Here is a 12,832-nt window from a genome sequence, read left to right as displayed (position 1 = left end):
CCGTTAACTTTCAAATTCCTTTTTGGCTCGCTTCTGCATAGATCAATCTACGCAATAAAGAAAATTTCAGGGAAAACGGTCAACAACAACAAGAATAAGAATTAAAATAAATTTGGCTATGAAATGGTCAAAGTGTAAATACTTTTGACTACCTTTGTATATAGATAAATTAAAAATCTTTGTTGTCGATGCTTAACTCGTAAAACATCGATGTATTGAAAATACCAAATTTCACGAGGACGGCGTGATTTGGCACCCCTGTTGATTGGCCTATCGTTATCGGCGCGTGAAATTCAATACTACTTAAGTTCTCGTTGTCTTTTCTGTTTTATTTTTGATTCGATAGTCTTTCTACAAAATATTTGTATAGTAAAACTAGGCTAGGCTGGGCTTAACACATAGACTTTTAATGTTCAAAAGAATCAAATTTGAAAATAACTTTCCGTCCCCAGCTCAGCTATCGTTAATCGGTCTGTGTCCTCAACTTGTTTTTGGCGGTCAAACTAGAAAATTACAATTTTAAGCGTTAGAACTAAGTTATTTTTAATTGGCGATCGGAAGGATCGGAGCAGCATTTCAGGCGGGCATTTATCCACGAGAACATTAAATGTAAATTAGTTTCATAGTTAAAATCCCAAATCAGAGCGGTTTGGCGGGTTAGGAATGCCTAATTTATATAATTCATATATATTTATATGCATATTTAATATTTGTATTTGAATATGTGCCCTTAGATTCAGCTTGCGTCGAAAGTCTTTGAAAAAAAATTTAAAAAGTTTTGACCAAAAATGTTTTGTGTAACGAATATTAACAATCATGCCCCCTGCACATCCGTAATAGGTCCGGTCCTCATTCCGCATCCTCAATCGTCGATGTTCTTACGGGTGAATGCAACCAGATTGACGGCGCTAATGGAGTCCGGAAACATGGAGTGGTAGTTAATCAGGGGCACATAGGCCGCCGTGATAACGCGTCCCGCAAACCAGCGTCCGTGGAGCGCGTTTACCGCCAGCACCGCCGTCGTTGTGCTCGGACACTTTACGTAGACGGTGCCCGTGGGCGAGGCGGTGTCCACGTGGATATGCAGCACACCACCATGCTTGGCGCACTCCTCTAGCACATCGTCCCGGATCTCCACGTCCCAGGTGGGATTGGTTTCCGTTCTTGGATCAAACATATTGGACAATATGAAGCACTGTGTGGCAATCGAGGGTGCAGCCTGTTGCTGCTGCACCGGCGCTGGCTGCGGAGCTGTGGCCAGCAGCGCATTGGCCGCTGCTTGGGGCACCGCCAGACCGGCTCCCTCTGCTAGCTTAAACATGAGCTGGAGGCGTCCGGTGGCGCCGAGATCGATGCCAGTGCGGTCCATCTCGTCAGTGTCCAGCGATGTTGTGTTCATGTCCAGGCGCTCCGTCACGTTGCCAACCTTCATGAGGCGACCTGCCAGCTCGAAGCCGTTCAGTTGTTCCAAAGCCTTTTTGGCATCGTCAGCGTTGTGGTACTGCAGGATCGAAAAAGTGATATATTGAAGTTATAATCGGGAAAAATTCAAGCTCAACTAACCGTTATAAAGCCGTAGCCCTTGGACCGGCCTGTCTCCGTGTCCATAATCAGTTGAATCGCATCAATCTTGCCAAACGGCTCAAAAATGCCCCTTAGCATGTCCTCCGTGATGTTGAAGTGCAATGATCCCACGTAGAGGCGCATGGGACCCGTATGGCTCTTCGGCTGGAATGCTGGTGCCGCATTCTGGAGGCGATTCTTCTCAGCCTGCGTGTGTTGCACCATAATGGGCACGCCGAGCAGCCGCTGGCCAGACAAGCCCAGGGCCAGGGCCACGGACTCTGGATCCTCGAATTCGATGTAGGCGATGCCCTTGAAACGCTTCGTCTTGTTGCACGTGATCAGGCGGACGTCCCGCACTTTTCCAACGCTTGAGAAGAACTCTTCCAAGTCCCGTGCTCGGACTCGTTGCGAGAGCTGAATGCAGAAGACAGTGCGGGCGTCACGCTCCTCGGGACTGAGCTCGGTTGGCGTACCTCGGTCGCCAGCACCGTTTGGCGGTGATCGGCGGCGGGGAGAGTTAGTGCCTCGACGACGACTGCTGCTTGTGCGAAGAAAACAATTTCTTAATATGCAATCCATGCAAGCGGGAATTAATACTTACTTTCTATCCTTGGAACGGGAATGACTGCGCTTGCGTTCACGTATGGGACTTAGCCGTTTGCGCTGCTGATCGCGAGACCGACTACGTCGGCGTCTCTCTCGTGAACGGTCCCGCTGCATGCTTTTGCTGCCACCACGACGATCTCTTGGAGGACGATCCCTATCCCGATCGCTGTGGCGCATGCGGCGGTCATCACCGCCACCACCTCCACGCTCATCCCGTGATCGACTACGACGAGGTCTTTCACGTTCCCGATCCCGCTCCCTCTCTCGGTCCCGTTCTCTATCCCTGTCGCTGCGGGATTTATTGTCGCGGTTTCGATCGCGCTCTTTGTCCTTGTCCTTGTCTTTATCTCGGTGACTGCCTGCGTTCACTGCCACGATCACGACGAGACTTGCCATCACGCGAGCCGCTTCGACTCCTGAGGAAAGGAAAAAAGGTTATGGTTCATATTAAGTTATCATATGGTTTAAGTGGGCAATGTACTTACCGGGATCGCTTGCTTTGTTTTCTGTTTGAGCTTCCACCGCCGCTGCCATTGCGTGTTCCGTTCTCTGGATGGTCGTCGTCATGGCCTCCATCGCCGGGACTGCTGCCGCTGCGCTTGCGTCCACCACGTCCCCCGCTGCCCGCACTGACATTCTACACAGATAGGTAGGTTTTGTTTGTTTTGTTTTGGTTTTGTTTTTTTTGTGTGGATTTTGGATTGGGGTGGTCGGATTGGACAGGTGGAGAAGAAGGATAAGGATGGGGGCGGGCCCAAGCAATAATGTATATACAGATAATTGGATTATTTTTTTGTCGATTGGATTTCAGTTTTTGTGGTGGAGAGGTAGGAGGAACACATAACGGGCGTTGGTTGATCGTTCGTTACGTTGTTGTCGTTGTTGATGTTGGTTGGTTGATTTTCGATTATATATCATTTTAGTTTGATATGATATATTATTTTTTTAGTTTCGTAAATATTTTTTTTCGGTATATATTTTTTTTTTTGAATAAGAGAAAGCAAATCAAAGTAAATTAGTTAAATTTTTGGTATCTGCAAGTATATAAAATAGAAATGCTTAAGTCAACAATGATCATTTGGGGATCATTGCCGATTCACAGCAAAGTAGTAATAGAGTAATAATAATAGAGATCTTATACGTAGTAAATATATAGATAGATTGTATATATATGGCACACACACAGATGGTTCACGACGGCGAGAAATGTTGTCTCCACATGGGCAAATTTCCCATGCTCATTCTCATTCTCAATCAGTTCAGTTCAGTTTTGGGGGAATGTTTAGCGCTGGCTAGTGGAGTGGAGTGGACTGGTTGATTGGTTCTCAAAAAGACGTCGTCTATATATATATAGGACATAGACATTATATAAGTAAATTTGTAAAGCTAGTTTAAGAATTGCTTATTACTTTTTGCTTTTTGTTTCAAATAGAATTAGATTAAGCTTTGTGGGCTTTTTGTGTTGGTAATTTCTTATTTTTGATTTATTTTCTGTTTATGGTAATTCTGTAATTTCTGGGCGAGACTTTCTCTCTTGTCTGTCTGTGAGTGAGAGTAGTAGTTGTGCTGCCTGCTGCCCCAGACAAGTTAGGAGGAGTTTATCTGAAATTTAGTGCACGTTCAGTTTCATTGGTTTACATAGAGAGCGGTAAATAAACGGATTTCAATTGGAGTGTGTTCAAGGCAAAAAAAACGCAAACATAAACAAATCATATTGAATACAAAATGCCTAGATATGTTTTGGTTTTTTTTATTGTTTTTAATTTTGTAATTGGTTTTTTATTCGCAGCTTCTGTAGCACAATCAAACTTACCAAATGGTCTCCAGCTTTTTGTGTTTAGAATGACCAAAACAATCTCTAGCAACAATATTGAGCTTATACGATTCTCTGCAAAGACATTTCACCCTTATTATTCTAGCATTTTGGTTTTTTTGTTTATATTTTTTTTAAGGTGATTGTGTGGGTATTTTTTTTGTTTATTTTGTTCTTAGTGAGAGACAGCAGATAGGGAGAAATAAGAGCGTTCACAACTCAAGTATAGGATTTGTGGCCTCTACATTGGGATATGATATACAAGATGATATTCTTAGTGCATTTCAACAAAAAGTCGAATAATCTAGAAAATTATATATTTTACAATCGGACGAAATAATGGCATTTTGATCCTATTAAAATTATTGCCAATAAATTTTTTATTCTTTAGAAATGAATATAGATTTATGTTAATATACTATTAAAGTATTCACTCTGAATCATCGAAATCATAGGACCTCCTCATATTTAGGGAAACAATAGAAACAATCGACTCCGCAATAGATCTACTTGAAAACACATTCAATTATCTTTGGAAATCGCATTTAATTTCATTTTTCTTTATTTTTTTTTTAAGAAAATCATGCAAGTTTGGTCTCATACTTCCATTGATCTTAATGATAATATTTTTTTATGGAAGAAAGAGCCGAATTGCAAGGAAATACAATACAATCGGCTTTCAGAAAATGATATAGATATGCTTTATGACCTTTGCCCACATTAAGAGTCGCTTTCATATGATTAATTTACCCAAATAAGAGTACAATAAAAAAGTCTTGATCAAATTTCAAGTAAAAACCAAACAAAGAACATAAAAAATAAAACCCAAAGTACGCTTCAGATATGTTAAAATTCCTGTAGTGTCAAATAAATTCATAAAATGGCAAAAAAAAAATTAACATATTTTTAATATAGTAAATAGTAAGAAAACCCATTCTAGATTTTAATTGCATAATTTTGTAAAAGTAAGGTTATTTTCGTCAATTCTAACATAAATAAATTTAAATATTAAAAAAATATATATATATATATTATTTTTGTTCAACCGAAAAATATACTATATGAAAATTTAATTTTGAGTCAACAATATATTTATATTTTTAAATTTCACAACAACAAAACATACTCCCTATTTTGTACCCTTGCTAATTGCCCACCACTGTACCCACTTTTTGGGGGGCGACCACTGTTCCAAATGTCGCAGAAAAAAAAAATAAACAAGACAAACACACACACAGACAGATATTCGCATACTTTGTGTTTTGCGAAATTATTTTCTGTATTTCTGTATGCGCGCATTCAGGTATGAAACTATATGAACCAAAAAATCACGCAGTGCGCCGTTACGCCTGCCGATTTTTCCGAAATAACAACAAAATTAGGTTAAAAATCGATTTGAGACTTGCGGCCACTTAATATGCATCGAGTGCACATGTCTGTATGTGTGCCCGAGACGACGACGACTTACATACAAACACAAAATGCACGTACGAACGGCGCGCTTGTGGGTGTCTATGTGGAAAAGAAGTATACAAACAGACATATAAAGTAACTGTTTTTTTCGCAGTAAAATAATCACATTTTAGGTACAAACCAGTAGGTCTTAACTTAACGATAATCTTATTAAGGCGAGCATTCGAAACTTACATTCTTCTGGTACGGCGCCTCGAGCATCGCCTCCACGTCGAAGTCCTCGGCCATGTTCAATTTCTTCGGCTTTCGGTTCTGCGCTCCTTCCGCTGCTGGTTGCGGGGTGCTCCGTGAAAAAAGTCTCCCGCTCGGCGTCTGGCACGTTTGGAGAAACAAAATGTGGTGGAGATGCTCAGCGCAATTCGCAAGACCACTTACAAACTTCTCTTGAGACTATTGCGTTTATTAAATTACAATTTTTATCAATTTTCCACAAGACTTTTTCCTCTAGCGTGGCTGCTTGTTTTTTCGGGCATTTAGGGTTGTTGTAACAAAGTATCAACCTATCGGTGTATCGATATAGTTGCCATCACGTTGCGGTATTTTATATGCCGATAGTTGGAAATCCAATCATACTAAATTGTTTATTATTTCTGTTTAAATTTAAATATCCTTGCTCTAATTAATTACCTAAGCATTAACCTTTGTACAACATAAAATAGTACGACATTTTGGAATAAAAAAATATTCATGCATCGAAAAATATCGGTTATGTCCAGCCAAACATCGTTTCTAGCGATGTTTCCAAAACATCGATGACATCGCGCTGGCATCGAGTTTCCCCACCTCTAATTTACAAATCCAATACCATCACAATAATCGAAAAACAGCAAAATTCTGTTGGTAAACATACGCAAAACAAGGCCTGGCAATTAATGCGCCAGCATGCAACCAGTTGCCTGCAGAGCTATAAATATATTGAGTCTGGCCAGCGCGTTTTCAATAAATGCGCGTCAGATTAGCGCCGATTAGACACACTAGAGCACTTGAAGCGCGCTGCTGTTGAGTCATCAGTAAAATAGCCAAAAAAAAAAAAACAGAACGAGAGCAGCAACCTTGGGACCGACCATTAGCACCACCGTCAGAGAGCCACAGGTGAGAGGCAAGTCTCCTGTCCGGATGGCGTAAGCAGATCCAAGGAACCACCCCATCATCGCACATCGCAATCATCGGCAGTAGCAGCAGACAATACGTTACGCGTCGTTGACTAAGGTGTGTCTAAACTCCGAATTGGGACCAACTAACTTTCGCCTCCGTTTGCAGAGCAAACACACACACACCTTGCCGACGCCCACGCAATCTCTCTTTGGCTGCTTCAGCAATGGAGGACTATAAGTTCCTGTTCAAAATCGTCCTAGTGGGTAACGCTGGCGTCGGGAAGACCTGTCTGGTGCGGCGCTTCACCCAGGGACTGTTTCCACCCGGCCAGGGCGCAACCATCGGTGTGGACTTTATGATCAAAACCGTGGAGGTGGAGGGCGAGAAGATAAAGCTACAGATCTGGGACACGGCCGGACAGGAACGGTTCCGCTCGATCACTCAGAGCTACTACCGCTCAGCTCATGCACTGATACTGGTTTACGACATCAGCTGCCAGCCCACGTTCGACTGCCTGCCGGATTGGCTGCGCGAGATCCAGGAATATGCCAACTCCAAGGTGCTCAAGATACTCGTCGGCAACAAGACGGACCGTGATGACCGCGAGATACCCACCCAGATTGGCGAGGAGTTCGCAAAGCAACATGACATGTACTTCCTGGAGACTTCCGCCAAGGAGGCGGAGAACGTGGAGCGGTTGTTCTACGAAATCGCCGCTGAGCTAATTGGCCAGGCGCGGAGCAAGGATGGCAGCAGTGCTGCTGCTGCAGCGGCCGCTCAGCGGCAGTCGGAGGGTAGCTCCATTGGCCTGGGGAGCTTCAGTGCCAAAGCAGCGCAGAGCAATTGCTGCGGTGGACTCGCCGGCGGCGGAGGTGGTAGCAATGGCTCAAATGCTAGTCATACGGGCTGAGGTGGATGCCAAACCAGAAACTGAGCAGCTAATTTATACCTAGTTAAAGCTTAGTCGTGATATTTCATTGATCTTTTGAGAGTCCATTGCAATTATTTCATTTTTTTTTTTACGACTAACAAGCTCCCATATTCTAAGGATTTTATTCCAATGGCTTTACGACTTTCGTGCGGGAAAATCTAACATCACAGTTCCCCATAACTAGACTCAACGAATACTACAATTTTATTGATTCCGGTTCGGAAACAGAGCTGATAGTTTAAGGTCTACGCATCAATTGAACTCTTCGATTTCTGAATATCACGATGAAGATCCACTCCAAAAACTAGCTGTCAATGACTATATGGATGCTAAATATTTGTGTTACATAAACTCCATTGGATGTGTAGTCTCCATGCGCCTGATTTTTTTGATTAAGTATTATCTAAACGTATTGATTACGATTACCAAGTGAGCATCACAGCTAATGCTTTGGATGAATTTATTACATCAATAATTAATGCACATACAGTTCTGTTTAGTTGTAATTGTCTTTTCCTAAGGAGTATTGTACATTTTATACATTTTTTTCTGTGTATACAACATATAAAATCGGCAATAAGCGTATTTATTTTGCAATTACTTTAAAGTATTTTTATATGATTAATGTGCAATCATTTATAATGCAAGTTTTAATGGTACTCGTAATAATTGTAAGGTGATTTTATGACATTCCAAAAATTAAGCATGTAGTTGAAACTATGGGATAGACCACAAACGAAAGCTAAATGAAAAACTAAAGAAATGAAAATAAACTGATATTGTAATTTAGAAAGAAATCGGTGAATATTTTATTTCCTAATGAATGTAAGACCTACCCAGTTAATGACGGAGTTTTTCTGGTTGTGTTGAAATCTAATACAAGAAAATACATTATCAAAATAACTCTGTTAACAACATTTAATCAACTATCTACAGCCTCTTTCCTAAATACAAAACTTGTAACTTAATTCAACAAATCATTCGCCAGTTCCACACCAAAAAAGACAGCAGCTGTCGAGGGAAAGGCACGTAATAGTATCGGAAGAATGCCCCGGAATAGAGCTTTGGGCCCCTCGGTGGCCATCAGGTCTCGGAAAACGCTTCGAATGCCGTGCTTGTAAGTGCCCTCAGGTGCTGCAATTTGACAATTGAATATTTATCAGCTTCGATTTTCGAGAACGATTTGATGTGGCTGACTCACCCGACTGGAGGCGGCTTTTAAGTACATCGAAGGGCACGGCCAAAGTCCAAAACACAATGCCCGCCGTTCCGCCGGATAAAATCGTTGATGTGGTGCTGATCTGTCCTGTTTTGGACTTTTGTCTGGCCAAGTTCTGCAGGAACTCATATGTCACAAAATAGAAGCCGGTGGGTGAATCTGCGGGTTTAGTTTAATTTATATCTGTTACTTTTTAACTACGTAGAGCCAACTTACCTCTCAGAATGCAGGCACACGTTCCCTTGAACAGACTTTTGATTCCGCCCTGCCTATATAGCTTCATCGCCGTATCCATGGTGCCATTGTACAGCAATGGACCACTGGACACGGTTTGCGTCTGAAGCAACACCTTGATCCGGTCGGTGGGTACTGTGACGAGTGCGGAGCAGACTCCGGCTAGGGCTCCGGCAGCAAAGATCTGCGGATAGGTGAGCTTAATGTGTTCGTCCGTTTGGAATAGTCGCTTGCCCGCCGCGTACACGGCAAAGTCCACAGCATAGATGGGAGTCACGCCAACCAGAGGAGCGGAAATTCCCCTATAGAAACCACGGAATCCCTCCTGCCGAAAGATCTTAACAGCGCAGTCCGCAACTCCCTTGTATCGTGGTGGCTGTCCTGGCAATGGCATGGGCATGGTCTGCAGACGAACCTGGTAAAGTTAAGGTGACACATGTGTCATGTGTGTTATGCCAGGAATTTCACATAGCAACAATTTCTTGGCTCACCTTAATTGTGTCCAGGGGATGACCGACGACCACATTGCACATGCCGCCAAAGCCGCCGGCTATAAAGGACTTGACGGGATTCGCCTTTCGTTCCTTGGCTTGAACCTCCCCGGTCGTCATCGCGTGTTTATTAATATTTACGTAAACAATCTGGTAAACGCGTAAACCTCTTCAGAGCGAACGGGCACGTGTGCGAAGAACGCAGAATTTCAGCTATTGCTATCGGTTCCTTATCTCTTCTCTAGGCGGTTGCTGACCTATGCTAATGCTGTATGTTTCCTCAGGTTGTGGGAGTGCTACTTCCATGATCACTCGCAGTCTTATCGCTTAAAAATGGATTTCATTTGATTCTACCGAAATTGCAGTCTCTTCAGCGCCCAGCTGAGCAGGGCTGCCAACTCAGTTTTTTTTGCTTTCAAATCAGTTGCCCGCTTAAAAAATGTATTCGTTGACTTTATTACTGAGATTAAAAATAATGTTTGCAAGATCATTGATACATCATTTGTGTTTTTTTTTATTTATAATTTTAGGGTTTCGTTTATTTGTGTTCAAGCCAGGAACAAATATATTTTGATTTTATTACAAGTTGGCATCACTTCAGATGAGCGCAGTAGACTCATCCAGAATATACTAAATATTACTAAATACTAAATAACTGAAATACTTGGGTATAAAATCACATTGTTGAATTTTAAATCAATGGTATACAGATATAAGTTTGCAAAACAGAGAAAAACAACATTTTTTTTATTATTGTGGGTTCGAGCACAGAAACAGCCAATATATATAATACCAACTTGTAATCGGCATTCGCAGCGAGACGCGTGCGCTGGCCACACAAAGACCCACCACAGCACTATTAAAGATAAAAAGCAAAGAGACATGTTTAATCAATGAAATTAAATGCATAGCTATTACTGTTAGCGATAGACGGGTGCCTCCACGCCTTTGGCGACGCGCATGTTGGCTGAACGCCCGCAGTTGCTCAAACTGAAGCAGTGGAAAGCTGAAAACCTCGGCCACAAGAGCAAGAAGAAGAAGCATCACTGACAACAACAGCAACAACAAGGCCCATATAGCAGCAGAACGAAATTGTTGCGTATTGTTTTTTTCCAGCAGTGTCGAGGAGCGGATTTCGTGAAAATTGTGTGTGCCAACCATACGCTTAACTTATGTCTGATAAAAGTGCGAAGGAATCATGTATCAGTCGTAGTGCGAGCTTCAGCAGCAGGCGCAAGAGAAGGAAGTGAGCAAGGCGAGCAGAGCAGAGGAGGAGAGAGCGTAGAGCAACCAAGTATATATTCGAGCGCCCAGCACGCAACGTGTTCCGTTCAACAAAACGAGCTTGTGCTAAACAATGTCCCATGGCGAGGATGTGCTAGACAACTGGGAGGAAATTGACGAGGCGGCGGTGAGTACTCGTGGACTGTCAGTTTTCCAACATCCAATCTAATGCCATGTGCCATCTATCACACAGATCTCGTTGACCCTGCAAAATCAGCTGCAGCTACAAACTAGTAACGATCGTCCAGTTGGCAAAATGAAACTGCTCCAGCGCCCGCAGAGCCTCCTGGAGGGCAACAGCAGCAGCGGCGGAGGCAGCACTCCTTCGCCCAGGCAGATAACTATTGCCAGGAAGCCGACGCCGCCGCAGCCAACAGAGGCCGAGCTGCAGGCCCCCCAGCCCGTTATGATGGTGCTGCACAAGTCTACAAACGAGTATGATTCGGCCAGCTATGCCACGCCCACCACCAATCAAACGGTGAAGATCCTGCGCCGACCCGCCCAGGCGGAGGAGCGTCGCGACACCAATGGTATGCGTCCCAAGCAGCCGATCAAGACGCTCAAGCAGCGCGAGCAGGAGTATGCCGAGGCCAGGCTGCGTATCCTGGGTGCGGCCAAAAATCCGGAAGATGACAAACCGTAAGTACTACACAATTTATTCCTAACTTGACCAGAGTTTATTTAATTGCATCTAGCAATGAATTGAATTGATTGTGCTAATTTTTGTTTTTAGAGCCGCTCCCAGCACGCCAAATGCCAGTGGCAACACATCAGCGGCTGCCCCGCCCTCGACAGCGGCTGCCACTCCATCTTCTGCCACAGCAAGCAGCAACAACAATATCAATAACAACAATGGCAGCCATCCAGCGGCGGGAATGCATCGCTCCAGCTCGGCTCCGAAGATGTCCCAGGGGTCGGGCATGTATAATAACTACAACAGCTACTTCCAGGGGCCGCACAATCAGCCGGGCTTGAACTATTACTATCCCCATAATGCGCAGCACCCGTCACAACAGCAGCAGTCGCCCTCCATTCAGCCCCATTTCAATCAGCGCTTGCCGCCATATGGAGGTGGAGGTCTTGGTGGCATAGGGATGCCGCCCCAAGCACAGCAGACCCAGACGTCGCCCAATCCGCAACAGAGCTGGTCCCCAGTGGTGGGCGGTAGTGTGTCTGCAGCCCTGCTACGCCAGCAGTCGCTGCAATCGCCGCAGCAACAGCAGCAGCAACTCGCTCAACATCCGCATCCGTTTAACGAAGTCCTGCGATTGCCTCGTGGACCGAATGGCTCCATTGGCTTTCAGATGCGCCGGTAACAGAGTGAACCGATGAAGTACGGCGCGTCACCACCATTTCAAGAGCTTCTTCTATATTCTTGGCATGTTTCTCTTTAGAACCACCACAAAAAAAGCATGAAACAATTGATTCTGAGATTCTGTGTCGCCGAACATTTGAAACATTTTCGATGCGGCGCATATTCGTTGCTTTATCCCACAGGCTACCCAAACATCAACAACAACAATGTAAAACAAATTTTATGACGGACTACGGTAGATATTTTGTAAATTTACAACTCACACTACACAATTTTGTATAATGCATACTAATAAAAACGAAAACCATAATTTTAAATAGTAACAGAACTCAACTAGTGCAGAAAACCACACTTATTTTTATAGCTTTTTGAGTAGGCTGTGTGATTTTTTTTTAACTCGGCTTCTGTTATTGAATGTTTACAACTAATATAGTAAAGGTTGCTCTGTACAGATATATGATTGTTTAACGAAATAAATTATGGGAAGGTCTAAATCAGTGTGACCTTGACATGGTAAATTACAAAGGAGTTTAGAAAGCTTTTAAATAATTCTTGGATAAGCTTAGGCAGAGCTTTTAGACACCGGCTCATCTCTTAGACAGTTTAGGAGATCTTAATATTCCAGATCATTCCTTTATTTATTCATTTGTTGATTCCGTTTCAATAGGCTATGCATTTGTTACCGTTTCATTTACCCCCAGCGATCGTTGCTTTTTCAGGGGTCCCGAAAGGCTATCATCGTGTTTTTGTTATTTGTATTCGCCAATCCTACGATGGAAAACAACAAACAGTGGGAAAAAAGTGC

The 12,832-nt window shown here is 43.3% G+C and overlaps 4 protein-coding genes across 4 annotated transcripts; 2 read left to right on the top strand and 2 right to left on the bottom strand.

Moving 5' to 3' along the window:
• Nucleotides 1-308: 308 nt before the first annotated feature.
• On the bottom strand, nt 309-5,840 carry Caper (RNA-binding protein 39-like protein Caper). Its single transcript, XM_020954692.2, is given in 6 exon segments — nt 309-1,501; nt 1,564-2,104; nt 2,168-2,532; nt 2,534-2,588; nt 2,658-2,809; nt 5,633-5,840. Coding segments are annotated over 6 exon segments (1,806 nt in total). The 5' UTR covers nt 5,687-5,840; the 3' UTR covers nt 309-862.
• Nucleotides 5,841-6,776: 936 nt separating this feature from the next.
• Nucleotides 6,777-8,281, top strand: Rab30 (RAS oncogene family member Rab30). The gene has a single exon (XM_020954649.2). The coding sequence runs from the start codon at nt 6,777-6,779 to the stop codon at nt 7,461-7,463; it is 687 nt and encodes a 228-aa protein (XP_020810308.2). The 3' UTR covers nt 7,464-8,281.
• Nucleotides 8,282-8,384: 103 nt separating this feature from the next.
• On the bottom strand, nt 8,385-10,076 carry MME1 (Mitochondrial Magnesium Exporter 1). The gene is made up of 4 exons (XM_020954647.2): nt 9,429-10,076; nt 8,920-9,352; nt 8,686-8,862; nt 8,385-8,618 (listed from the first exon to the last, which is right to left on the bottom strand). Exons 1-4 carry the CDS (start codon nt 9,546-9,548, stop codon nt 8,449-8,451), a joined length of 900 nt encoding a protein of 299 aa, XP_020810306.2. The 5' UTR covers nt 9,549-10,076; the 3' UTR covers nt 8,385-8,448.
• On the top strand, nt 10,023-12,355 carry LOC110185679 (uncharacterized). The gene is made up of 3 exons (XM_020954646.2): nt 10,023-10,839; nt 10,906-11,351; nt 11,446-12,355. Exons 1-3 carry the CDS (start codon nt 10,786-10,788, stop codon nt 12,026-12,028), a joined length of 1,083 nt encoding a protein of 360 aa, XP_020810305.2. The 5' UTR covers nt 10,023-10,785; the 3' UTR covers nt 12,029-12,355.
• The last annotated feature ends 477 nt before the right edge of the window (nt 12,356-12,832 follow it).

This window comes from Drosophila serrata, unplaced genomic scaffold (genome assembly GCF_035046125.1).
Source record: "Drosophila serrata isolate PLE 108 unplaced genomic scaffold, ASM3504612v1 contig_245, whole genome shotgun sequence".
Taxonomy (NCBI): Eukaryota; Metazoa; Arthropoda; class Insecta; order Diptera; family Drosophilidae; genus Drosophila; species Drosophila serrata.
The sequence above is the reverse complement of the archived record's forward strand: the minus strand, read 5'-3'. Positions and strand labels throughout refer to the sequence as shown.

What these genes read in the sequence shown, in the direction of transcription:
- Rab30 (XM_020954649.2), top strand. Translation starts at nt 6,777, where the DNA reads ATGGAGGACTATAAGTTCCTGTTCAAAATCGTCCTAGTGGGTAACGCT.
- MME1 (XM_020954647.2), bottom strand. Translation starts at nt 9,548, where the DNA reads ATGACGACCGGGGAGGTTCAAGCCAAGGAACGAAAGGCGAATCCCGTC. An exon ending in ATCCCCTGGACACAATTAAG is followed by an intron (nt 9,353 to 9,428) that starts GTGAGCCAAGAA and finishes TAACTTTACCAG; the next exon opens with GTTCGTCTGCAGACCATGCC. An exon ending in GTGTGCCTGCATTCTGAGAG is followed by an intron (nt 8,863 to 8,919) that starts GTAAGTTGGCTC and finishes CTAAACCCGCAG; the next exon opens with ATTCACCCACCGGCTTCTAT.
- LOC110185679 (XM_020954646.2), top strand. Translation starts at nt 10,786, where the DNA reads ATGTCCCATGGCGAGGATGTGCTAGACAACTGGGAGGAAATTGACGAG. An exon ending in AGGAAATTGACGAGGCGGCG is followed by an intron (nt 10,840 to 10,905) that starts GTGAGTACTCGT and finishes TCTATCACACAG; the next exon opens with ATCTCGTTGACCCTGCAAAA. An exon ending in AATCCGGAAGATGACAAACC is followed by an intron (nt 11,352 to 11,445) that starts GTAAGTACTACA and finishes TTTTGTTTTTAG; the next exon opens with AGCCGCTCCCAGCACGCCAA.